Source organism: Lytechinus variegatus, chromosome 3 (genome assembly GCF_018143015.1).
Source record: "Lytechinus variegatus isolate NC3 chromosome 3, Lvar_3.0, whole genome shotgun sequence".
Lineage (NCBI taxonomy): Eukaryota > Metazoa > Echinodermata > Echinoidea > Temnopleuroida > Toxopneustidae > Lytechinus > Lytechinus variegatus.
Window position 1 is genome coordinate 58210318 of NC_054742.1, and position 25450 is coordinate 58235767.

The window sequence follows — 25450 nt, forward strand, 5'->3', positions numbered from 1 at the left end:
CGGCTGCATGGCAGGAGTTCCCGGCCCGGGATTACTCGAGCTTCTGCTGCTCGATCGTGCACGTGCTAGCTAGCTAGCCACCGAAATTTCTTTTTAATTTCTTTTCGAAGACACCCTCGACGGCTCGCGTCGCCTCGTCAAGGCAACATTTTTTGAAGTCGAAACATTTTGAACCATACAGCTTGATTTTGGACTGAAATATTGATAATTGTAAGAAAAGAATATATTCTCGTCTTTGTGATATTATATAACTTCTTATCTGGTATTACAAAACATGTATTTCTCTCTTAAAAAATGTGTTTTCTCGTTGCAAAATGACCTGACTTGTGGTGAGTGTGTGTAATTCCAGAGCGACGTGTTTCATGTGCAATTCGAATGTTGTTTGACACGGAAACGTGGTAATCATATGAGACTTTTGAGTAGAACAATCGCACGTATAGTCATGTATTGTATCACCGGACACTATCATATTTCCGGACGCGCATATTACTGCGTACGAAATCAATTTCGTACCGTAAAAGACTTCCGCAGTTCAATTTTACAGAATTTTTACAAAGAACAAGTTTGCAAAAAACAAGAAGAAAAAATCCAACTTTTACCTTATTTTCTCTAAAATGACAGAAAATGCTTAAAATATCATATAACATAGTTTTGCATTAACAAATGATTCAATTGATCTATTTTCTGATGGCAATAGGGACCTAATTTCGGGCCTGATTCCCCGAATTTCAATCTCGTCCGCTCCATCGATCAGATCGTCGACGGCTAGTTCTCAATGCAAGGTATGTACTCCGGCCGTCCGTGCGCGAGGTAGATAGAGAGCCGTCAACGATCGTCTGTGCATCGATAGAACTTGACTGAGGGTCACGATATGAACGAGCATAATACTGGAAAGTGCCATATCGAACACGCGATCAATTTTTTTTTTCAAAAATTTAATTCGTTAGCAAACACCAATTTATTACAAAGATCTGCTCAAAATCGATATAAGAAAGCAAACAAAACTTAGAATTTACTCATGAGATGATATATCATGAAAAAAATCACACCAACTCTTTCTTACATCTTATAATCAAGAATATTTTTACCCGTCCGGCGCGCCCGTCCGGAATTATGATGTAATTTGTCACGCACGAAAATAATTGTTTTTCGCGGAGGGGTATGCGGCAAGTGCGGTGCAAAGAAAACGGTTGGAAAATATAAAATATTTTCTTCATATTCATAATTTTCAGAATATTTGGAATAGCAAGGTATAATTTTTCTTCATTGTATTTCCTCTAGTTGTCATTTTTAAAGCACTGAAATAAAGGTGTCCGGCAATAGGATACACTGCCATACAAGTAATGGAGATGGACTAGCTCTGGTGAACAAATGAATGCTTATTATGTTACGACAGAAATCTGCACAAGGCATTTATCATGATTTTCCAGCATGTCAAATTGAGAGGTAATTTATGTGCATTTTTTGTTGTGGATGGGGGGGGTCTGTAATTTTGGGTGTGTGTATGTATGAGCAAAGTGGCAAATTGTCCAGCATCGACTTTGTGTAGGCCCTACAATTTATAGGAAAGATCTTGGCTCTCCGACTATCTCCGCACAGCGATTCAGAGACTGCTGATTGGTCCATCGCGCATCATGTCATGACCACGTGGTCACCACTAGCCTGGGGCCGTATTCTGAAAATTGTCTTAAGAGAAATATTCTTGTATCTTTAGAGTTACAATAAAATCCGTATTCCGAAAATTGTCTTAACTTTTCTTGTAACTTTCACTGAGTGCGTATAATGTCAGATATTTAGATAATGCGTAAATGTCTAATTGGCGCATATTATGTCTGTGCGCAAGATAAAATATCGAGTTACATGGTATTTCCGAAAATTCTCTTATCTTTACGTTCTCTTAACTTCCTTGGAAAATACAATAAAATTTACAAGAGGTGGGGGCTATTGTAACTTATTGTTGCATGCAATATTTGCCCGTCTGCAATAATTATTTCTTGCTGCATCCCGCAAGAACATCATGTTTTACAAAAGGAGACATTCAAAAGACATTATAATGACGGATTGGTAGACTTTTCAGCAATTACAAATTGGTGTTCGAGATGAATCTTTTCAGAGAAAATATATTTTTGAGAAGAGCCAAGTGTATTTTTAGCACAGAAGCGCAGAAGCATAAGCGTCGGGGGCGCAAGGAAATTACGCCTCATATCAACAATGCGCTTCATTATTTTTAAGAAGAGATGCTTCTATTGGTTGGCCTAAGCATATATCAAGCTTAATAATTGGTTGATGACAGAATATTGGGCGTGTCAGAGAAAAAAAATAGGGGACGTCCTTACAGAGATAAGACAATTTTCAGAATACCAATTTAAGAGAATTTTAGCGCGCTGTTATCTTGCTGACTTACAAGAAAAGTTAAGACAATTTTCAGAATACCACCCCTGGAGGCGTCTGGGTAGTAAAAATCATAGTACTATCGTAAGCGTACGATAGTACTATGATTTTTACTCCCCACTCCCCAGACGCCTCCAGGCTAGTCACCACATGACAAAAACCTCCATTTAAGAACACTATACGGTATACCCCAATTTCTCTCAATCAATTCTCTTCAAGTATGACAAACCCACTGCCCCAAGCAAGCAATAATATTTAAGTATCAAAACACCTGTTTCTTGACCTCGGTCCGAAGATAACACAACAGCCCGAGCACGGTCCCTGCAAAGCATGCTATCATTTTATTTACTTACTTTCCTTATTTCGAGGTCGATTTTCTTCGTTCGAAATTGAAAATGGACTAACATTGGATTTCTGAATACAATATGTGCCTTTGAAAACGTAATTAAATATCGAATACAATAATTTCATTCCGAAGGTCCTATTACAGGCAGAGAAGTCTTATGTAATAGCACAGCTGTTGTTTATCATTTCGTCCTTTGGCTCAACGCTCATTTACTGGCCTGTGGAGGTGAAATTGAGACAACGAGGATTACCTTGCCAAGAAGGGTTTATCGTAACCCAGGGAACTCCCGCCCGCGTAGGGGGCGGGAGCCCAGGACCTTACGGTGTAATTGACCATACTCACCTGACTAGCGTGAAGTATGGTCAAAATAATTCTCCGAATAAATAGTTAAAACAGAAATCAAGCACTTACCACGATTATATGGATGAAGGTCTAACGAGTGGCAGTTTCCTGACATCTGGGCACAAACTGGAACCTCAAAAAAACGAAAAGTTCTCTCCTACCCCCGTCTCGATCGGCCATTTTTGTTATGAATCGTAACAAAATGGCCGATGGAGACTGGGGTAGGAGAGAAGCAATATCGGCAGCAGCGCGTGGAAAGGTTGCCAACGCTCCAAAGCAAGTTTCATGCACATCCGCGATAGCACTAGTTTGGGCTTTGTTTGTAAATTTAGCTCAATCTCCCTCAGTCTATTTTACAACAATAATGAACCTATCATCTGTCATGTTCTTGTGTGGCATGTGTATGAAAGGTGGAACTCTTGAGCAGAGCGTGCGCGGTTTCCCTTATTGCAAGCATTTATTGTCTCAGACTATTCTCAAATATTTTATGAAATTAATCGCCAAATAACAGGAATTGCTGTTTTATAATATCCAGAGACCAGACATACAACCTGTCCGGACGGAATCATGTGACACTAGTATCTCCATTCTCTGATGAAAAAAAGAGATTTCTGAGGTTTCAAGAGATTCCACGGATAAAGTACAGTACATGTAGCTCTGTAAAAGCAATAATCAGTGTAAAGAAAAATTTAACGGATGAACTACTAAATAGAAATCTCAATCTCCAACACCCCAAGATCAAGGCCATATTGATAGTATCACAGCCAGCAAGCACAGGCAGTACATATAGGTATAAAAAAGATGTATCCCTCAAGGCTTGTCAAGCAGCCTGAATTTCCATATTGTTAACAGGTCCACATCTACCCCTGATAGCTGTATAATTTAAGTAAAGATTTACTTTAAGAGTACACAACAATAAATTATTTAAAGTATTTACTCCTGATTATTTTTAAAAGAAAATGATCTTCTGTGAACATTCAGTCACATATTTTGGGGGTCAGACAAAATATATTGGAATGTGAGATGGAGGATTACATAGGAATTAATGCAGAAGGTCAGTGATGGCGACTTCAACCCCATTAAATATGTACATCACAATCACAAGAGAGTTTAAATTTTTTAAAAATTCATATGGAATGTCATCCATGTGATACCGATGTTTCTCCAAAGTTTCTTTGCTCCGTTGAAATTAACTTGAAAAGGATAATTCTGAACAGTAATTGAATAAACAGAATATCATTTATGACATCATGTCAACTTGTTAATTTTAATGAAAGATGAACCCTGGTACAGTAGGGAAAAAGCAAAACATTTGGAGAATTCATTTTCTTTTCTCTCTCTCTCTCTCTCTCTTTTAGAGGAAACAGATCTGAAAACCTGTTAAGATGGAGAACTTCATCCTGTACGATGAGATTCGACAGACTGAAACCTCCACCATGTACAAGGGTAGGAGGAAGGGGTCGGTGAACTTTGTGGCCATCCATTGTATTGACAAAGCAAGAAGGTCAGAGGTCACCAACCGGGTCAGATTAACCCATGAATTGAGTCATCCCAACGTGGTGGAGTTCTACGAGTGGTACGAAACGACCAACCACCTATGGCTGATCGTGGAGCTCTGTACAGGTATTATTTTGAGTTTGTATGCTTTCTTCAATAATACTCTTGTTCCTTTTCACGATTTCATTACTTGCAAGATGGAGTGTGGTCAGAAGGGTGGGTGATACAGGACCAGTCAGACCACTCAAAATTTCTGACTGTTGCTTGATGCAATCTCACCCAGGCAACCGGCACTGATTTCCCCACTGACTAAGAAAATGTTTTTCATGTTTAACTTATATGAAACCCAACTAGGGGTTGCCCTGGAACTTGTGTGGTACAGATTTAAATCAAATCATCATTACCATCATCACCACCATCCTCAGCAACAGCAGTAAAATAATCATTATTATCACCACCATTATCATCATCACCAATATTATCATCACCATCATCCTTATCATCATCAGTAGCAGCAGCAACATCATCATTATCATCACATCATTATCATCATCACCAATATTGTCATCACCATCATCCTTATCATCATCAGCAGCAGCATCTTTATCATCACAGTATCACTACCATCACTATCATCATCACCTCCTTTTTTCCAATCATTTGTTCACCTCTGATGTTGGGAAAACAGATAACTAATCTTGAATTAATTCTACTAGTCATACTTTTGAAAATTGTTTAAACAGAATTTTAGCTTGAGTGCGAAATTGTTGACTACTTCCTCTACTATTTCATTCACTCTCAGTATTATTGAGAATCCTCTAGTTAGTATTTCTTTTACTGTTCTGTATGAAACACACTTGTTCTCTTTAATCTAGGTGGTAGTCTAGAGCACATCTTGTCACAAGATGGCCATTTCCCAGAACAAGCTGTTCGTGACTTTGGATTGGATCTTGTGAGAGGACTTCATTACATTCATTCTGTTGGAATGCTCTTTTCAGACTTTAAACCAAGCAAGGTAATGAACACATTCGTTAAGAAAAACAATGTAATTAGCTGATCTTTAGTACAAATTTCAATCTATTTTCTATATGAATTCGTCAAACTTGTTAGTCATATGAAATGCACATTTAGAGAATATATTAAAAACATATTGTTTTTGTTTCTGAATACCGAAGAGATGATATGATCATTTGATATGTGACAATGATCAAGATAATAGTGGTTTGTTCTTGATATTCAACAGTGGATATTAGTGGACATGGTGTATAGCACTGGCTATTTCACAAGTCATCTACTCTGTTACTGAAATATGATCTCTAAGGTACAAGTAGAGAGAGTACACAATATGAATTTTGCTCTGTAACAATTAGATATATGTTGATAGTTCTTAAAAATCCACACTTTATATTTGGATAGTGAATGGCTATTTTACACGTCAATTGCTGTCTACATGAAATAAATTTTGCCCTGTTACAATAAGATATTAACTATTCCACAGTGCATATTGATTTATATAGCCATTCCACAAATTAATTACCCTGTTTTACTAAAAAAAAAAATGTTATATGAGGTAGAATTATGATGTGATTTTTTTGCCCTTTGTGTCAATCAGATATTGGTGGATAGTTCAGGATCACTGAAGTATGATGACTTTAGCTTAGCTCGTCTGGAAGAGGAGAACTTGGAAGACATATTTGATATGACGTCACCAGAAGGCACTTCTGACCAAACTAAGCAGGATGGTGAAAGAACAAACAAAAGTACCTTAGGTAAATTATCAGTTGCTCTGCATTCCATTTACCGCATTAAAGCCTTCAAGCCAACCCTGTTTGGATTGTCAAATATTTTTGTCTGAATATGCAATAATGGGGAATTTCTGTTGTTTGATTTGTGAAAGCAATCACCATTGTTAGAGTTCTTTTCACATGATTGAAGAAGAACATCATATAAGTAATGTATAATGAAAGGGGTTGCTCTTCAGATGCCATTCCATTTAAATATTAAAAAGAGCACTTGAAATATTTTGTCTGAACACAGTCGTTTTTGTGTGTATTGCATGTTTACTCACAGCAAAATTAAGGAATTCCCAACAAAATAATTTTGGTGAAGATATAATCTCACAATTACAGCATGCATTTATTTCTAAATGATAAAAAATTGTAAGAAGGTATTCCCAGGCACCTCAATCCAAACTCATGACCAGGGGTGGTATTCTGAGATCCATTTTATCTCAGATAAAATAAAATATTTTATCTCCGTTAAAATCAGTGAGATAAAATACCCTTAAAATCTCTCCGAATTGGTATTCTGAGAACCATTTTATCTTCATTTTATCTCTGTAAGACACACCTATATTTTAATCAATATCCAATGAGAAACGCGATTTTATAGCTCTCTCATATCACTCAACCAATTAAAATCCTTTCCGCCAGGAGGTGTGGCAAAGGGGCCAGATTGCGTCAATTTACTGACTTCAAATACGCTTGCACTTTACGCTTGCGTGTCTTTACAGAGATTTCTTTCAACAAAAAGGACAATACTCTCATCTTTTTTCGAAGTCTATATCGCATCTTTTCAAACATCATTTCAAAGACAATATTAGTAAAGAAAAGTCTTATGAAATACTCTCTGATTGTACAGGAACAACGTTAAGGTGTTATTCTCAATAAATATATAATTTTTCGTCATTTTCATGTCACCATTTGGGGTTAATTCACCTAGAAATACTGGTGAAATCAACGTCGCAGAGATAAAATAGCCTCTACCCTCTTTTAAGTTTATTTTATTTTTTCTTCAAAGTAACATGGGCGCAAGCACATCATCTGCGTTGCAATGGCCAGATACGCGATGGGTATGTGTACGCAGGCATTGTTCTGTTGCGTATCATCTGTAGATACGCAAGATAAAATCTAAAATTTTATCTGCGAGATAAAATCTCATCTCAGAATACCAATTTCATTTTAAGAGATGAAATAAAATATTTTAAAGATAAAATGACCTCAGAATACCACCCCAGAACATGGGAGTGTTTTATGAAGCAAATAATATTTTTTTTTTTTGCTGATTCTTTCTCCATGTTTTGTTGATTGAATGCATAATGTGACTATGTATTTTCATTGATGTTATAATGATGATCTTTATTCTTGTAGGTTGCCCGAATTATCTTGCCCCAGAGGTTTTACAAGGACAGCCTCACAGCATTGCAACTGATCTGTGGGCATTAGGCTGCCTCCTATTTGAGATGTACACAGGTTAGTCATCCAAGCACGATAAGTTAGATTCTAGATTTCTAGTCTTTTTAAATAGCCATTTCTGATGTCTTCATTTGTTTCAAACATCATATTCCATGTTCTTCAGAGACAGGTAACAAAATATATGATAAAACTATTGCAGGGGCAGTGGCACAGGGTTGGGTGGCTTCAGCCCCCCCCACTTTCAAAACTGTTCCGCGCCTCCTGAATTGTAAGTAAAAATCTTTGAAAAAATGTAAATATCTGTGCAGATGAAGTAGGGTGGACAGTGATTGACACTGTAAACAGATTTCATTGGCCGAGTTTTCATTTATGCAGAGATTTACTTGGAATAGTAGTATTTTTGAAATGATATCAATATTACTATTATTTGTTTTATGTAAGAAAGAAAGAAAGTCGGATACTGTATGATTTATGTGCAGAAATAATATTTTTAAAGTGGTATTAATATTACTTTTTTTTGTTTCATACTTTTCTTTTCTCAAGGCAACCCTCCTTTCCAGGCTGAGGAGTTTTCCAAACTAGTGGAACAGATTCTCACCAAAGACTATCCTACACCAAAGGTTAAAGGTATGTTTTGCCTCCTCTTTCATATGCAAGACACAAGTCTTTGTGAAATTAAGCCTTGCCAGGGATCCAGGATTTACGGGGGGGGCGGGGGGATTTCTCCTTCGAAAACTTATTGATGAGCAAAAAACACGAGATAAATAATAGATTAAATATTTTGAGAAAGAATAAGATTTGAGTCGGGTATGATGGGGGGGGGAGACCCCACACCCACTCTGGATCCACCACTGGTTTGGGAATCATGTAATGATAGGGAGACTTATTCTGCCTGCTTTATATCAATTTAATTACTACATGAACTTTCTTTGTTTTCTTTATTTGTTGTGAAGGACCAAGACTGGCTACTAAACCTACTCCAGATTTCTGCAGTCTGATCAAAGTTCTGTTGACAAAAGATCCCACAAGAAGGTGAGACGATAAATTCACTTTAGTAGTCTACAAGCAGTTGGCGTACTTTTTAAAAAGTCAATTCCATGTGGGCTAAAATCATTGGTCTACTACATGTATTTCTAATTGCTGTTTGGTATACACTACCTTCATTGTCTAATTCTCATTTACTCAAAAGCCCAATTGGCCTGATTTTTATTTTGTGTACTTTTTTTTTCAAAGCAGTTTATTTAACCATGTAGACATAGTTGTGGTATATTAGATGATGACATTATGACCGAGAGTCAATATTGAGTTTGAAGACTTAATTACAAAATAATTATTTGCTACAATTGCAGGTACATGGTTTAAGCAATAAATGTTTGTCTTTCAGGGCAACATGGCATGAATTGGTCATCCATCCTTTCTGGCAGGGTCAACTGCAGGTCGATGATGGCACCAAGAAATCTCTTGCTGATGATATGGCAAAGAGTCATACTAGCTTGACTTCACATACTCCTCATGAAATGAAGGTAGGCATTTATAGTGTGTTGTTGGTTCCCTCTAGAGTCTGTGGGAATCAATTTATATTAAGTGTTACTTCATGTAATAGATAGTGTTCCCATCAACCGTCTGGATGTGTTCATGATGATTTAAGTATCCCACCGCAACACTCGCTTCCTTTGGCAGGGCATTAATCTACATTTGCCATCCACCCAGTTGTAATAATTTGATACCTGATATGACAGAATTTCTTAAATGCATGAGCAGCTTATCAAGGTAGCATTGCTAATAAAGCCAGGATAATTGTATGCAGTGATAAGAAACATTTTGATAAGTGCTATATTAATGTTGTTTATTATCAATATAATAAATGGCATTTTATCAATCTAATTATATTATGTAATAAATTTTTTTTTACCCGACTGTCACCAGAACGTAACACTTGTGACACTGTCTACTGAGGGTCGACCAGTGTCATCAATGAAAATTCCAGACAACCTGATGAAAGCTTCGCTCCATTCCAACAGACCTGAGTCAAGGCCACAGAGCTCTCCCGACACAGCAAAGAAAGATCCACACTTCTTACTAAGGTAAAGGAATAGATGTTAAGAATGATGAGGTAAAATACTGATAAATTCACTGTCCCCCATTTATACACATTGCAAAGATGCCATCCATAAAAAGCAGCAAAACTTGCAGCTTTCTTGTGGAAAGCTGATGTACATACAGTAAAACCTGCCTATTAAGACAACCGAAGGGAGACAAGAAAAGCTGTATTTGTTAGCAGGGAGTCTGTATGGAAAGTTTCTGTCATTTCATGTTTCAATGGGGAATTCTATTCAAGGGAAATCAAATTTTTAGTCTTTAAAGAATAGCGGTCCTTATATACAGGTGATCACCATACAGTCAAACCTGTCTATTAAGGCTACCCATGTCAATCAGAAAAAAAGAGTCACTGGAAACAGGTGGCTTTAATAGATAAGTAATATAATACATATTCCTTTCAAATGGGAGAAAATTTTGGTGGCCACTTTAAGACCTTTTTTCACTATAGACAGGTGTCTGCTAATACAAGTTTGAATGTATTTATTTAATGAATAGCTCAAGACCAAGGACATCTCCAGCAGTACCTCCAGAAGAGCCTCTAGAGGAACCACCTCCCACCAGAAAGAAAAGTGGCAAGAGGAGGAAGAGTGATGGTGGAGTGAAGAGCAGGAGTAGATATCAGCAAGAGAGGAAAATCTCCCATGAGGACAGTCTTGATGTTGACGTCAGCATCTTCACTCAGTGGGATCTGTCAGTCTCCCCCATCATTGATAATCCAAAGGTAAGAGTAGGGATGTAATGCAGTATAAAAGGTGGCAGCGGTGGGATCGAGAGTAAAAGAGGCAGATATGTCAACTTTTATGATTTTGTACTTTATATGACTTTTGAGTGCCATGTACAACACTACAATTTGCTCAAGAAGATATGACTTTCTGTGATTTTATATCTTATTTTATTCAATTTTTACATGGAATCATTTATAACTCGGTGAATACTAAAAAAATTGATCATTTGGTACGGTTTCCAGTCAACGTGATAAAGAGTTAAAGGGTATCTACATTTTCCATGTGTCTATGCAGATTCAGAAGCCAGCATCTCTGAAATTTGAGTCACGTAGCCTGGGAATTCCTGTTCACAGCAATGATAAGCTGTTGAAGATGACAGACACTGCTCTTCAGATCTACCTCGGTAACATCACCGAGTCATTGGCTAGCAAGAGTGGGGACAAGTCAGCAGGGACACAGAGGACTAAACTTCAACTACTCAACTATGTGGGAACCATCTGTGGGACAGGAGCCGTTGCTAGAGCGATTGCTGTATCAAAACTGGTCGGTAGATTTGTCATTAGCTTGTGTTTCATGCACTAAAATTGATTTTAAATTCATTTCAAGGTTTCATGAAACCCCTAAAGGCTGTTCCAACATTGGTTTTCATCGTTATGTTTCATGCACTAAAATTGATTTTAAATCAAGTTTAATATTTCATGAAGCACTCCAGACTGTTGCAAGAAGCAATCAAACCTGGTCAGTGGATTTGTCACCAGGAGGTATTGCATGCACTAAGATTGATTTTAGATCATATTTAAGTTCAGAGCAATTATCAATGCTGGTAGTTGATTTATCATTGGGGAATGTTTCATGCATAAACTTGAAAAAAAAATTAGGTTTCATGAAACACTCAAGGCTGTTGCAATTTGATTGTCATGAAGGGTTGTTTCATTCTAAAATTTGATATTAATTCCAATGTGTCTTGACACACCCAAGACTGTTGCAAGAGCAATTTTTGTATCAAAGCCTGTTAGTTATTTGTGAATCAAGGGGTAGTTTCATGCACTAAAATTACTTTTAAATCAATTATAAGTTTCTATGAAAAACCCAAGGCTGCTTCAAGAGTTATTATTATATAAATATTGTTCAGTGGATTTGTCATCAACAAGCATTTTTTGCACTAAAATTTATTCAAAGATTAATTATAAGGTTTTATGAATCAGCCCGAGAGGATTCAAATCATCATCACCCAGGTTTTGATACCGTCACCATACCCATATACTAAGTAGATGTTTTTGTATTTTATAGTGACATGCTGTGATCTAGTGTTTTCGACTTAATCAGAGGGTCTTGGGTTCAAATCTCGGCCATCTCAGCCTTTATCGAAAAATTCGCCCATACTGTGCTGCAATTGACCCATGTGAGTGCTGGAAACAGCAGCTCTAGCCAAAGCTTGGGTAAAAATAAAAGTGCTCCTCAGAAAAGATTTTACCTATATCAGTTGCACTATGGTAAATGCTAATTATTTGTATATCTTGATGGGTTTAATGCTTATCCTGATGATGAAATTATTTCATTTGTTCTATCATTTTGAACTGTATTTACAGATTCCCTGCATGATCAATCTTTTAAAGCCATCACAACCCCTTGAAGTGTAAGTTAATTTTACAGACATAAATATACTTGTTGAATAATGAAAAATATATGAATACATTGTATATTCATGAACGATAAGTGATAAGAGACCTATTGCAGCCATATACAAAATTGGGATGTAAATTATCTACAAGTTTGGGGAAGTTCGATGTTGTGATATATCATACTAATGTTGGATGAATAAACTTTATTTTTTTTAAAGGAGCACGTAAAACAACTTACATTTATTCACCATCAATAATTTGAAGATTGGCAAAATAAATCTATACAAGGTGAGGTCTTAAGTCAATCATCCAGATTTTAAATCCGGTAATTAACAGTCTGTTAATTACAGGGATAACAGTTAAGTGCCATAATTTTTACTGTACTAATTCATAATACTTTTTTTCATATGGCAGACGATGCCGAAGTGGCAGAGTGTTTGGTCTACTTGCTCAAAATCTTGATGAATTTTCAGAGGATTTCGCGCTAACTGAGGTATGTAATAATCATGATTGGAATAACAACAGAGTTTTTTTAATAAATCTTGTGATAGAGCTTATCAAGAGTGGTATGGATGCACAACCTATCAAGAAATTATTCCCATTTGCTTGAAAGATATACCATTAAATGGAAGTTTGTAAAGACTTGTTGCAATTGTAAAAATATTAATTATAGTTTTGTCTCGTTTTCTGGTGTAGTGTACGATATTGGTTAAAATAGTATGTCCATGTTATCGTCGAAGAATATGTCTTTCCTTTATTTGGAATTCAAGTAATTGATGCCTCTTTAATGGCGCTTCCATTGTATTAGGTCATCACGGCACTAACAGAAGTTTTACGAGATAACAATCGTAATGCCAAGCTGAAGCAGAGTATGGTCCCAGCTATTGGAGAGCTTTTGTTCCTGGCAGCTACCCATGACCAAGACGAGGCATCGAACCCTTCGAACGTACCTGCCCTGGTCTACACCATGATCTCTAGGTGCCTTAGAGAAGGGGTAAGTTGTCCTCACAAATTCTTAAACATAAATGCGTGCCATGGTAAGGATCTGAAAATAAGTTTGACTAGAATCCAATAAAATGGCCACCCAAGTGTTTGTATACATAAAGAGTATTTTGCCAAACGATTGGGGTAGAAAATGTAGAAAATTTCTCCTGCAACAAATTCACACACTACGCTAAACTTAAACTATAACCTCAAACCCTAAACTTATTCCTCATTTTCTCATCATTCTCAACCAAAAACCCAATGACATCCCCAACCCTAACCCAATATCTTCAGTGAAATTAGCAGTGGAGCACTTGTTGCAGGAGCAAATATTGCGTTACCTTGTCTCACTGTACTATAGTAATGTTCATTTTGTTGTGTTTGTTTCATAGGAGGATGCAATTGTGCAACACTTTGCTGCCAAGGTGATAGAGAATGTTGCAGCAACAAACAGTATCCATGGTGAGAAACTATCCAGCAATGAGATAGGACATCTTCTGTGGCAGCTCTTTACCCACTCTATGGCAGACACACCCAAGATATGTGCAATTTCAGTAAGTTGTTTTTATCATGTAATAAAACCTTTCATTCACTGTGGCTGATATTTCCAAGATGTATGCCATCAAGTCGCCTAATCATGATACATAACCTTTTACGCACTCTATGGCCGACACACCCAAAATATGTGCGATTTCAGTAAGCTATCTTTCACACACACACATCTTTTAAGTTGAAAGTCACCCAAGTAAAACAGATTGCTGTGATCCAGAAATATCAAGCATGTTTTCCTGTAATATGTTTTTTCTCAGGAGTGATCCATGAAGCATCTTGTCAGTGGTTTTCACTAACTAATTTGTTCTGAGCCAATCAGATGCAAGATTTTCAGTGGCTTATAACAGTTGCAAGTGAAAAATACTGACTGCTTGTTTCATGAAATGCTTCCCTGACCTAGTCTGCAGGCAAAGAACCTGATTGAAACTTTTGATCAACAAGTGGGTCTTCAAACAAGCCTAGCACAAAAACAAATTGCTGTTTTGGTACACAAGTCATTTGCAGAAACCTTAGACTGCATGTTCAGACCACTTTCCTTGCGTGAAGTGTTTGCATTGCAGACTATCCCTTAACTGCTCTATTCAATCATAACTAACATGTTCATCCTTACCCTTCTCTCTTTTAATCCAGGCTTTATGTAGAATTTGCCGTCATTCGGTCAGCATCTTTCAGAGTATTCTTGATAAGGTTGGGTTGCCCAAGGTGTTGGAGGGGCTAGCGGTCAACATCAGCCGTGTCCAGCAAGCACTGGTCACCATGTTCGGTCATCTCTTGACCGAAGGATCACACGTTCAGAGAATAACTCAAGATAAGGTAACCAATAAATCCCCCAGCTCTTTTTTCAAGTTGTAAGAAAATAGTTTTTATGCATGCAAAGGGAATAATTGAAATATTTGTACGCATCTGCCATGCATAGGTGGTTGCTGGAGGCATCCTATTTTGTTCTCGCTTGAATCGAATGTTATTGTACATTTAATTTCAAATGAAAACTTAGTACACTCACTAATTTTCCTTAAAACTCAATTACGAATGTCCTGCTTTACGAATACCCCAGACTCAGTTGTAGACTCAATGAGACATTTCACCTCATCTGCTTCGTATTCCCTATCCCATACAGTCTCTTTCCAATGCTAGCGTTGGTACATGTGTTTAGAGATTCAAAGGAAAATTGGTCTCTTTTGCGTTTTCAGGAGTTTTGCTTGCACGTAATGAAGTTGGTGGAGAGTCCGTCGGTGCTAATCCGTGCCAAAGCTCTCCTTGTCGTTCTTGAAATCATCAAGGTCAGCCCAGAGATGATCATGGCGTGCTGTCAGGCAAGGTATGAATAATTTTAATCAAGTAAGCTCAGGTAAAATGATTGTACCATGTAACATAATACCATATGACACATTCCACTGTAAATGTTCTCATTCTTTCAAATGGTTGGAGTTAAAGAAAAGAAAAAAGTACTTTCAGGGAATACAAGAATAATTTATGACTTTAATTAATAACTTGGCTATGCCCTGTTGAATAGACTATTTTTCTTCCATCTCATGCAAAATCTTATACCACCACACTCATGCCTATTAAGTATCTATATGCTGTTGTGTTTGTGTTCAGGTTGATAACTTACATGGAGCGAGACATCCGTCAACAGATGAGCAGGGGCAAGGTGGATAGTCAGGCTCAATGGAAGTATATGGATCAATGTCTCACCCTCCTCGCAGATCATCTGGTCAATCTACTCCCTCAAATATTAGGTATTTCCCTACATATTTCATCAAATTTAAATGCTGAGCATGAAAAGTAGCTCAGCTGTAACAGCCAGGGTAATTTTGCTGCATTTATTGTAGAGCGCTTTAGACAATTCTGATGAAAGAAGCACTCTAAAAGCACATATAATTATAATTGTTATCAAATTGAGTACATTAGTACAAAAAATTATCCAATTCCATGATCTTTTTGAGTGAAATCAAGAGAGACAGAATTATTATTATGTGTTTGTCCAATCAGGAATTTGGTCAGTTTTTCATTCACTTCAGGCCCTTTTGGATGGAATTCAGAGATATGAATTAAACAAGATGGTCTATGTATGTATAAGCAACAATATCCCATGTTAAACTCAATTTGGCGTAGAGATAGACTTGCATCTTATGTTCATCTATATACTCAATTTATTATTGTAAAAGTGATGTCAGTAACAGCCATCTGGTGTATTATTTGAAATGGTAAATTGCATTTCTGGCTTGCATCCAGTAAATAAGGATACATATTTGATCTGATTGAAAGAAAAAAATCTTAGAACAAGTAATACCTTTTATCTACTGATCGATTGTCTGCAATGCTACCACCATGGCTGTCACTGGCCCATGGCACAGTCACAATGATTGAAATCACAAAATGAAAGAATGTATACCTCGGTACCTCTGATTATAATGTTGGCTTGCATTCATAGTCCGCCATGGACAATGGAATGAAATATTAAATGGCTTGATGGGGATACTTAGTTAACAGCTCGGTAAATGAGTGTTCATGTTGTGTCTTGTTAACAACATACAATTCTCGAAATCAATAAATGGGTTTAAAGGGAGAAGATGGCTGGTCAAACTCGTTCAGTACATGGCTTAAACGTCCAGGTGTCCCAGCCCCGTAAGTGATATCTAAATGTGATTTGTCATTGTTAGGTGATGCTGAGAGTAGTTTAGCTGCAGTATCAGGACGGAAGCATCCCTCTACAATACAAGCTAAACAGCTGAAAGGAAGTCTACCTCTGGTCTCATTGGCTCTACATCTTATCACAAGTCAGGTTTGTGCTTTTTCTTGACTCTGTAAAAGATGGCTCTAAAAGCCATCTAGCCGTGATTCCTCAGCTGCACTAATTGTCCTTTTGCCATGGACTCTAATCTCCCATGGCCAGGTTTTTCACCTGTGTATTCATAAGATCACTTTGGTTTTGTTTATGTATAGTACTTCATAACAGTAAGAGTTTTCAGTACTATCTAAGCTGATCTCCTTTTAAAAATGTCACATAAAAAATATCACCTCTGGACATTGAGAAATATACCCCAAACGTCTCTTTTTGCTCATTCTAGTGATAGTTCTAAATCTTTGTCCATGATATATATTGTGAAACATGCATTACATTTTTCTTCTATGAAAAACAAATTCCTGATTTATAGATAGACTTCATAACAGTGACAATTTAATTGAAATATATACAAAAGTAAATGGGGAAGTTGTTTTATATGTGAATCATACTTATTGGCCGTAGTCCCAATCGGATATTGTCCATATAGCATTACTGATCTCAACATTCATATACATGTACTCATAACTTTCTTTCTTTATTTGTTATTTATTAAACTTTTCACAATCTTTCATTGATATGGTTCTTTGATTTTTGTGTTTTAGACAAGTAACTGGTTTCAAGAGTTTCATACTCCTTTCATAACTATTTCATGTTCCTATCATTATTGTCAGGTTTTCAGGCCAAGAATTGTTGGTGAGAGGTTTTTGTCCAATATCGGTGCCCTACTGACCCATGTCAAATCAATGGATTGTGGAGAAACGAACATAGAACCCGCAATAGGTAAGGCTTCAATACAAGGGTATGCAATTTTCTGAATTTGATATCAAATCATATTTTAAAAACATTTGTTTAATTGTCAAGCAGCTGTAATTCTGTTTTCTTGTAAATGTCTTGTCCATTATAGCCACTATTGTATCATAATGTAGACCAAAAAGAACTAGAACTAAAATCATGTTGAATTTAGACCATGTTGAGGATCTGAGCTTGTAAAATAAAACATATACAAGGAAACGTAATCAACTAACAAAATTTGTACAAATAAAATAATGTATTGATCTATTTATTATCAGCTTCATTAGTGTTATGTGATTTATTGTCTTTTCTTCAATTTGACTTTTAATTACAAAATGATTCATTCACACCAAGTGGGATGAGACCAACAAAGTGGGTAGACCAAGTGGCAATTTATCTAATGTTCATGTACTTTTATTTCAATCTCTTTCCAGGGATGTTAGGGATCGTCGAGTTCAACAATATTATCCTGTCCATTCTGGAAGCAGTCACGCAGCATCCATCTATCCTAATGGAGCATCATTTAGAGGTCATTGATAGTATTCTGAATCCTCTAGCTACTCTGGTCGCCAGTAGAAACGGTAAGATCCTTTCAAATCCACTCTGTATGAATCTAGGATTATATTGTTTTACAAGTTAATTGTGAAGTGGTAGAGGAAACATAGGTGTACATATTTTTTTTACTGGAAGCAGTCATTCAGCATCTATCTATCTTAATGGAGCATGATAAAGAGGCCATTCATTGATAGTATCATCAACCCTCTAACTACCCTGGTTGCTAGTAGAAACGGTAAGATCAGCTCGGAGTGTTTCGCAAAGACTTAAGAGTCATGCTTAAGTACCAATGCATACATGATACAGTTTGCGTCCATCCTCTGAGCTTGACTGATGTAGTGATGTGTTTTATACCATACCCAATCGGAAATATACAGTCCGACCTCTCTTATCCGGACACGTTGACACCAGCACCAATCCGGATAAGGGATAATAATACCAACTTGCTTATATAGCGCATATCACTGCCAAATGCGTCCCTATGTGCTTAATTGGATATTATTACCCTGGCTTTAGCCTCGCAGCCTTTTACAGCGCGATGGCATTTCAAGGAATAAATTCCTGCCAGGTACCCATTTACCTCACCTGGGTCGAGTGCAGCACAATGTTGATGAATTTCTTGCCGAAGGAAATTACGCCATGGCTGGGATTCGAACCCACGACCCTGTTTCAAAGTCCGGAGACTAATCCACTGGGCCACAACACTCCACATAGATTTAATCCGGATCTGGGAGATTCAATATTAAATACATGCAGCTGCCTCCCTAACGGCGGTAGCTACACGTAATATATTGTAGTGGGCATGCAGACAGTATTCACTGCAGTGTCAGTACAAATTATAGGCGGTATTTTTACGGAAATGAAATTGATCGATGGCCAAAACTCTTAGATAATATACCTGCTAAAATGATTGAGGTATACATTGAGCATACCTCGAAAGGAAGAGAATGACTCGATGAAACTAAGTTTTACTATTAGATCATCGCGGCGGGTATCGCAGCTTCGCAATGTCAGTCATTGTCATACTGACTGTAGGCTCAAACATGATAGCTGGCGCTGTCCGTATTGAGGCCTAGCGCTAGCTAGCGAGACATGTGTTGTTTTTTCCCCAGAGAAATAAAAAGAGTTTGTGATGAAATGTTTGCGCTGCGCCCTGATTTACTGGAAAATTGTCCTGTCAAAGTTCTTTTGGTGATTTGGGTGAGATATTTTAATGAAAAATAATGTAGGTAGAATATATTGGGAAATATATGTAATCAAACTGAGTTTTTTTGTAGGATTGAGTTTCTATTGAAATCTCATTTCCCCACGAACTAGATTGAATTGGAAACAAAAAATCTTGGCAAGTGTGTGGCCGGATAATAGAGAGATCCGGATAAGAGAGAGGTCGGATTGTAACTGCTATCTTTGAAAAACACCCCCTTCGGCCCATTCTGTAGGCATCTTGGTTTATAATGCTTTACATGTAAATTGGAGTGATAAATAAATGCCAGTATTATACTTCTGTAAATTGATTTCAGATTCCAATTTCTAAATTTTTGATAACAGCTCAAAAATGAAATGTTATTATAATGATATTTCCATAAAATAATTTTGGAATAATACAATACATAAAGAAATGAAGTGTTAATATGATATTTCTGTAAAGGAATTTCATATTCCGAGTTCTAACTTTTGAATAATACCAGTACCTTGATAATAAAATATTTCCTTGTTGTTTCTTTCAGATGAGACCCGTATGTTCTGTGTGCGTCTGTTCGCTGAGATCATCTGCTTGTACCTAAACCATGACAACCTTACAGAGAATGGAGCCATCACAAACCCTCAGCTTCTGACTGACATCACGTCACAGATTCTACCTAGTCTCCAGCAGCTTCTTGTCGATGCCGATCCCCTGCCGCTCTATGCACTCAAACTCATACTAGCTCTCATTGAAACAAGCCCTGCCTTCATCAGGTAGGCAGATCCTACCTACTCCTCACAAATTTGTTGTTAATCTCTCTATCTCTATCTTGTTTTTGTTTCTCTCTGTCTCTGTTATGCTATGTCTCTGCCTGTCTCTCTTTCTCTCTTCATCTATCTCTCTCTTCTCATTTGTTGCTCTCTCTCTCACTGTTTATCTCTCCTTTTATATCTGTCTCTGTCGCTGTCACTATCTCTGTCTATATTTCTTTGCACCGACTTCTCTAGCTCTGTCTCTCGTTCTTTCTTTTTCTATTATTACTTGTTTGTATGTTTCTATCTTTGTCTCTCTCTCTCTCATTGTCATTCTCGGTGTCTATATCTCTTTGTATTTCCATCTCTGTCTTTCTTTCTGTCTCTGTCAAAATATATCTATTGCTTTCCGATGGTTCCTGACGGATGTTGAATATCCTTTTCCCCTACTGCAGGAGCAATGGGCATCTATATTTATCCGACCATCTAATGCTGATTAAATACCCTGAATAATCACATTTTTTATTTTATTTTCATAGAAAAATGGAAGAACTGGAGCTCGTACCGGTGCTATTTCAAGTACTGATAGATCATCGGAACAGTCCCACATGTAGCACCATACGTTATGTTATCTCAGTGTTGAACTGTTTGTTAGCAGATACCAACACAGAAATGCAAGTCCTTTATGATCAAGGTAAGAAATGGTAAAGTAAAGCCCGGTGCACACTATGCAATCCATTGCAATATGATTTTTAATGGTACTGAAATAGCATTTCATATGAACATTCCAACCTGTAAATCTTAAAGGACAAGTCCACCTCAACAAACACTTGATTTGAATAAAAAGAGAAAAATTCAACAAGCATAACACTGAAAATTTCATCAAAATCGGATTTAAAATAAGAAAGTTATGGCATTTTAAAGTTTCGCTTATTTTCAATGAAATAGTTATATGAACGAGCCAGTTACATCCAAATGAGAGAGTTGATGACATCACTCACTCACTATTTCTTTTGTATTTTATTATATGAAATATGAAATATTTTGATTTTTCAGTCATTGTCATGTGAAATGAAGTGTCATTCCTCCCTGAACATGTGGAATTCCATTATTTTAACATTTTGTGCTTCAGGCAAGGAGGTCCTAATCATCAAATTCGTAAGAATTGAAGTATTGTATAATTCAAACAATAACAAACAAAAGAAATAGTGAGTGAGTGACATCATCGCCCCTCTCATTTGGATGTAACTGGCTCGTTCATATAACTTTTTTGTTGAAAATAAGAGAAACTTTGAAATGTCATAACTTTCTTATTTTACATCCGATTTTGATGAAATTTTCAGTGTTATGCTTGTTGAATTTTTCTCTTTTTATTCAAATCAAGTTTTTGTTGGGGTGGACTTGTCCTTTAAGAATCTTCTGAATACTGTTATGCATACTAACATCGAAATTCCAGTCTGTTTCTAGCCTGCCTGTAGGAATAAAAGCAAATTCAATCTGAATCGTAATGTTGTCATCATACGCTGTGACCTGAAGCCTATTTGGACTTTACTCTAACCCTGTAAGTACCAGTAATCATATTGATATGAATATTCACTTGGTATTTTATCAGGCATTCAGGATCACATCAGCATTCTTTTTGAAGACGTCCAGCGAATGTACCTATCGTCGGAGGACACCAAGGTGGATTCCAAGTCACTGACCCTTCTTATGACGGGTCTTCTGGATCTTCTACATACCTTGCTCAAACATATCGCATGCATCGTCAGGAGTGTACTACAGGTAAGATCAAAACTACTTTGTTGATTTCACGATTGTATTTGGACATGTCGTTTATCTGATAAGGTTCAGTTTCCAGCAAATGTCACATAAGCCACAGTCAGGGAGTGGAGTTCACAGTGGGTTCCATGACATTTGCTCTGGCGACAATTTGCTCCGGCGACAATTACAATTCCACACACTAATGAAATTACCAACTTCAACCCTGGATTTAACGCTATACCCTATCCTAACCCTAATCCTAAAATAAGACCTTATTGCAATCCTAATCATAACTCTACATCTTAGAGGAAACTAAGCCTGCAGCAATTGTCGTAGGAGCAACGGGTACTACTGGGAAAGAATTCCTCAATAAGCTGTGAGCACTGAGATCAGTATCCTAGCTTAGCTAGGTGGATATGTTTGCAATATGAATAACTTGTGTAATTGTTATTATCATTATTACTATGTATCTAGGCCAAAAAGTCTGGTAGTAGCGCAGACACACAGGGAGCAGAGAGAATACTGATGGCAAACAAACCCTTGGTCAATTGTAGTCTCATCATTATTAGACTGGTAAGTGTCAAAGAAAGTTAACAAAGAAGGCAAAGGCCTTTTAAAACAGATAAATCTTGCAGAGTAAACTACTTCCTGAGTAGTAAAGTAGCCTTTGTAGACCAAATGGCAATTCATTAAGTACACAGAGACATCAAATCTTATGTGATATCCACTATACAATAGCTGAATATTGTTATTATTATCATTATTATTGTAATAATGATTATTATTATTATTATTATTATTATTATCATTATTGTTATTATTATCATTATTCTCATTTTAATTATTATTATTAATAATAATATTATTATTGTTATGATTACTATTGTTTATCATTAAATCTATTTAAAAACATGTCTCTTCCTCAGCTTTGTCACAAGGATAAAGAGATCCATACGACAGCCTGTGAGTGTCTCTCCCTGATTGGTCAGCTGTATGGTGGGGAATACCCTGCGTCGTTCTCCGCCGATAACTCACAAGCCATGGCTAGAGCCCTCCAGGCCTTCGATACCAAGAGACAAAAGCTGATCCTCAGATACATCAAGAGAGTGGTAAGTATGACAGGCAGTGATTTTCACTGCCTGTTGTTATAAGCTACTGAAATCCTTGCATCCGACTGGCTCAGAGTAGATTGTCAGTGAGAATCAATTACTATTTTTTTTCATGAAACACTCCCCTGATCTCTGTGATATGGTTGACAAGGATGTCGATTTCTTGTGAATTTGTTTTTAATTGCGATTAAAAATATAAGTAATTTTTCTCCTCCCCCTCATACTGATGCACAATTGTACATCTGTTTATTTTTTTTAAGCAAATGAAATCTAAATATATTGATCTGTTTTACATTTGACACGACATTTGCTCCTGTGACATTTGCTCCGGTCTCATTATCTCAGAGGGAAAAGGTGTAGATTTAGGATTGTAATAAAAAAGTTTTTGGTTCATAATAATGTTGGGTTGGGTTTTATGTTCGGCTTAACGTGCAGATTTTCTATCGGAGCAACTGTCGCCAGAGCAAATGTCATGGAACTGCTTCATAGGGATGAGGGTTGTTATCCTAATTTTTAGAGTAGTGGGTCCTGAAATGATACTTAGCAGGTTAACAGACAAAAAAATGAAATGATTCTATAAAATGTAAAAAAAAAACTTTTCCACAATAGGAGCCAATTCAACAATTTCCTGTGTCAAATATTTCAATTTTGATAGCTGGTGACAATAATTATAAATCAATCTGTAATGGTATATCTTCTTCCATTTGTAGGTAGCAACTGAGACACACCACATAGAGCATCTTAACACAGAGGGCACCGTTTTGATAGAAGCATTGGTGCGTATGAGGCAGACGGCAAGCTCACATGCTGATGTAGCAGTGTCTTCTCTTGCAGCTGATATCCTGAGGGTTGTGGGTGTCCAATAAAGGCACGATTACTGAGGCTGCTGTTTTAATAGGTGGCATTAGGAGACGGACACCATGCTGATGTAGTGTTTTCTTCTCTTGCAGCAGATATCATGATTGTTGTTGGTGTACTATCAGAGAATAAACACTTAAGGCACTGCTTTGATAGAGGCATTAGTTCGTATGAAACAGACATCAAGCTCGCATTCTGATGTAGCAGTCTCCTATCTTGCAGCAGATATCCTGAGGGTTGTGGTTGTCCAGTAAAAGCATGAACACTGAAGGTGTTGTTTTGATAGAAGCGTTAGTTTCTATTGGTCAGACGACAAGCTCACATGCTGATGCAAAGGTCTCTTTCAGGGGTTGGGGACACCCAAGTCACAATATAATGGGAGTGTGCCTCATAAAACCTAATGGGGGTCCAAGGAACTGGCTACAATATTTAAATAAAATAATTGTGCGACGAATATGTTACATAATGGGGGTTTTTGGTTATGGCCAACATTTTGCCTTTTAACTGTACAATATGCTTTTGCTCACCAAATCACCATTCCCAAGGCTTTTATGCATATAATTAGATATGTATTCTTTTTATTGTCTCTCTCTTCATATTTTTTGGCATTTTTTGGGGGGGCTATTATGTTTCTGACATTTGTTTCTGTATTGGTTTATTGTAGTGGTTGATGTCAGTGATTTCCAGCTTGTTTGTGTACTAATGCTGTTAAAACCTTGTACATCAAAATATAAATGCAAGATTTTTAGAGTTGACATAAGTAGCAACCTTCTTTTTCCTAGAAAGAGTTCTTGGCAGGAATTAGAAAACTGTTTTCGGACAACATAAGGTCGCCACCGTTATATTTCTAATTATCAGTTTTTCTTATCTGATATCGGCAAAATTAAAAAAAAAAAAATTTCATCTGAATTTCATGATGAAATTCAGAGGCTAGTAAGATGGGAGATGACTTATCGCAATATTTTGAAAAAGTGTATAATTTATTGTTGATCACAAACTGATCAACTGTACAGTCATATATACATTGTTGAATATGTGTAAGAAAGTATTTGCAAGGAAGTACTATTTTGTTCCCTTTGAATCTTATTTCCCAAAGTAGGTTCTCTGCATTGGGTTGTTGTCGGTTATTGGGGAAATTTCTTCTCGTTTAACCATTACTAGCCTCCTCTTTGGCACAGAAAAAAAAATCAGTGATTAAACTTTGCCTTTTCAGCTTGCCTTTAATATATCTTAATAAAAGCCACATGGGATAGTTGTTTTGTATCCATTTATGTATTAAAGTGATGCAGTACTAATTTATTTATGGATTGTTTTATATGTTATTGATATGCATTTTGGTGTGTATAGTACATATTTATGATGAAAATGTAGATAATCTTCATTGGAGCGTGTGAATATATTTCCAAATTGAATTAGAGCAGTGTTAAAATAAGTAAATAAAATAAACAAGGAAATGTAGCTAAATATGTTTTCCTTGAACAAATAATTGAATCTTTTATTTTTTTTGTGTTTTGTTGTTGTTTGTATTAAAGTCAGTCAAATAACATGCTGTTTTTTCTAACTCTCTTATCCCTCTCCTATCTGTGCTCTTAAATCCCCCCCCCCTCTCTCTCTCTCTACTCTGCTCCACATTCCCCCCCCCCTTCATCCTTTTTCTATTAAACCCATCCCTCCCTTTGCCTCTTCTCATCCGTCACAGTGGGATTATGTTTGTATTTAGATACTATTCTCTTTCCTTGAGAGTAGTAGATGTGCCATTGATGTATATAGCTTTGAAAGAGATGCAAAGAGAGAAATGATGATGCATAGAGGTATAAATAGATGCAAATATGTATATGCTGAAATAGAGTGAAACTAAATAAGAATAAGAAAAATAAAGATGCAATGCAAAGAGATAAA

The 25450-nt window shown here is 36.7% G+C and overlaps 1 protein-coding gene across 1 annotated transcript; it reads left to right on the forward strand.

Annotated features, from left to right (window-relative positions):
- The first annotated feature begins 53 nt into the window (after positions 1-53).
- Positions 54-25034, forward strand: LOC121411479 (serine/threonine-protein kinase ULK4-like). Its single transcript, XM_041604242.1, has 27 exons — positions 54-210; positions 4438-4702; positions 5452-5591; positions 6189-6345; positions 7726-7827; positions 8314-8397; positions 8724-8802; positions 9155-9293; positions 9697-9854; positions 10366-10591; positions 10890-11138; positions 12185-12231; positions 12632-12710; positions 13026-13211; positions 13594-13755; positions 14384-14566; positions 14944-15071; positions 15353-15492; positions 16417-16538; positions 17213-17321; positions 17768-17914; positions 19616-19844; positions 20363-20517; positions 21436-21605; positions 22059-22157; positions 22511-22693; positions 23404-25034. Exons 2-27 carry the CDS (start codon positions 4465-4467, stop codon positions 23557-23559), a joined length of 3867 nt encoding a protein of 1288 aa, XP_041460176.1. The 5' UTR covers positions 54-210; positions 4438-4464; the 3' UTR covers positions 23560-25034.
- Positions 25035-25450: the final 416 nt, after the last annotated feature.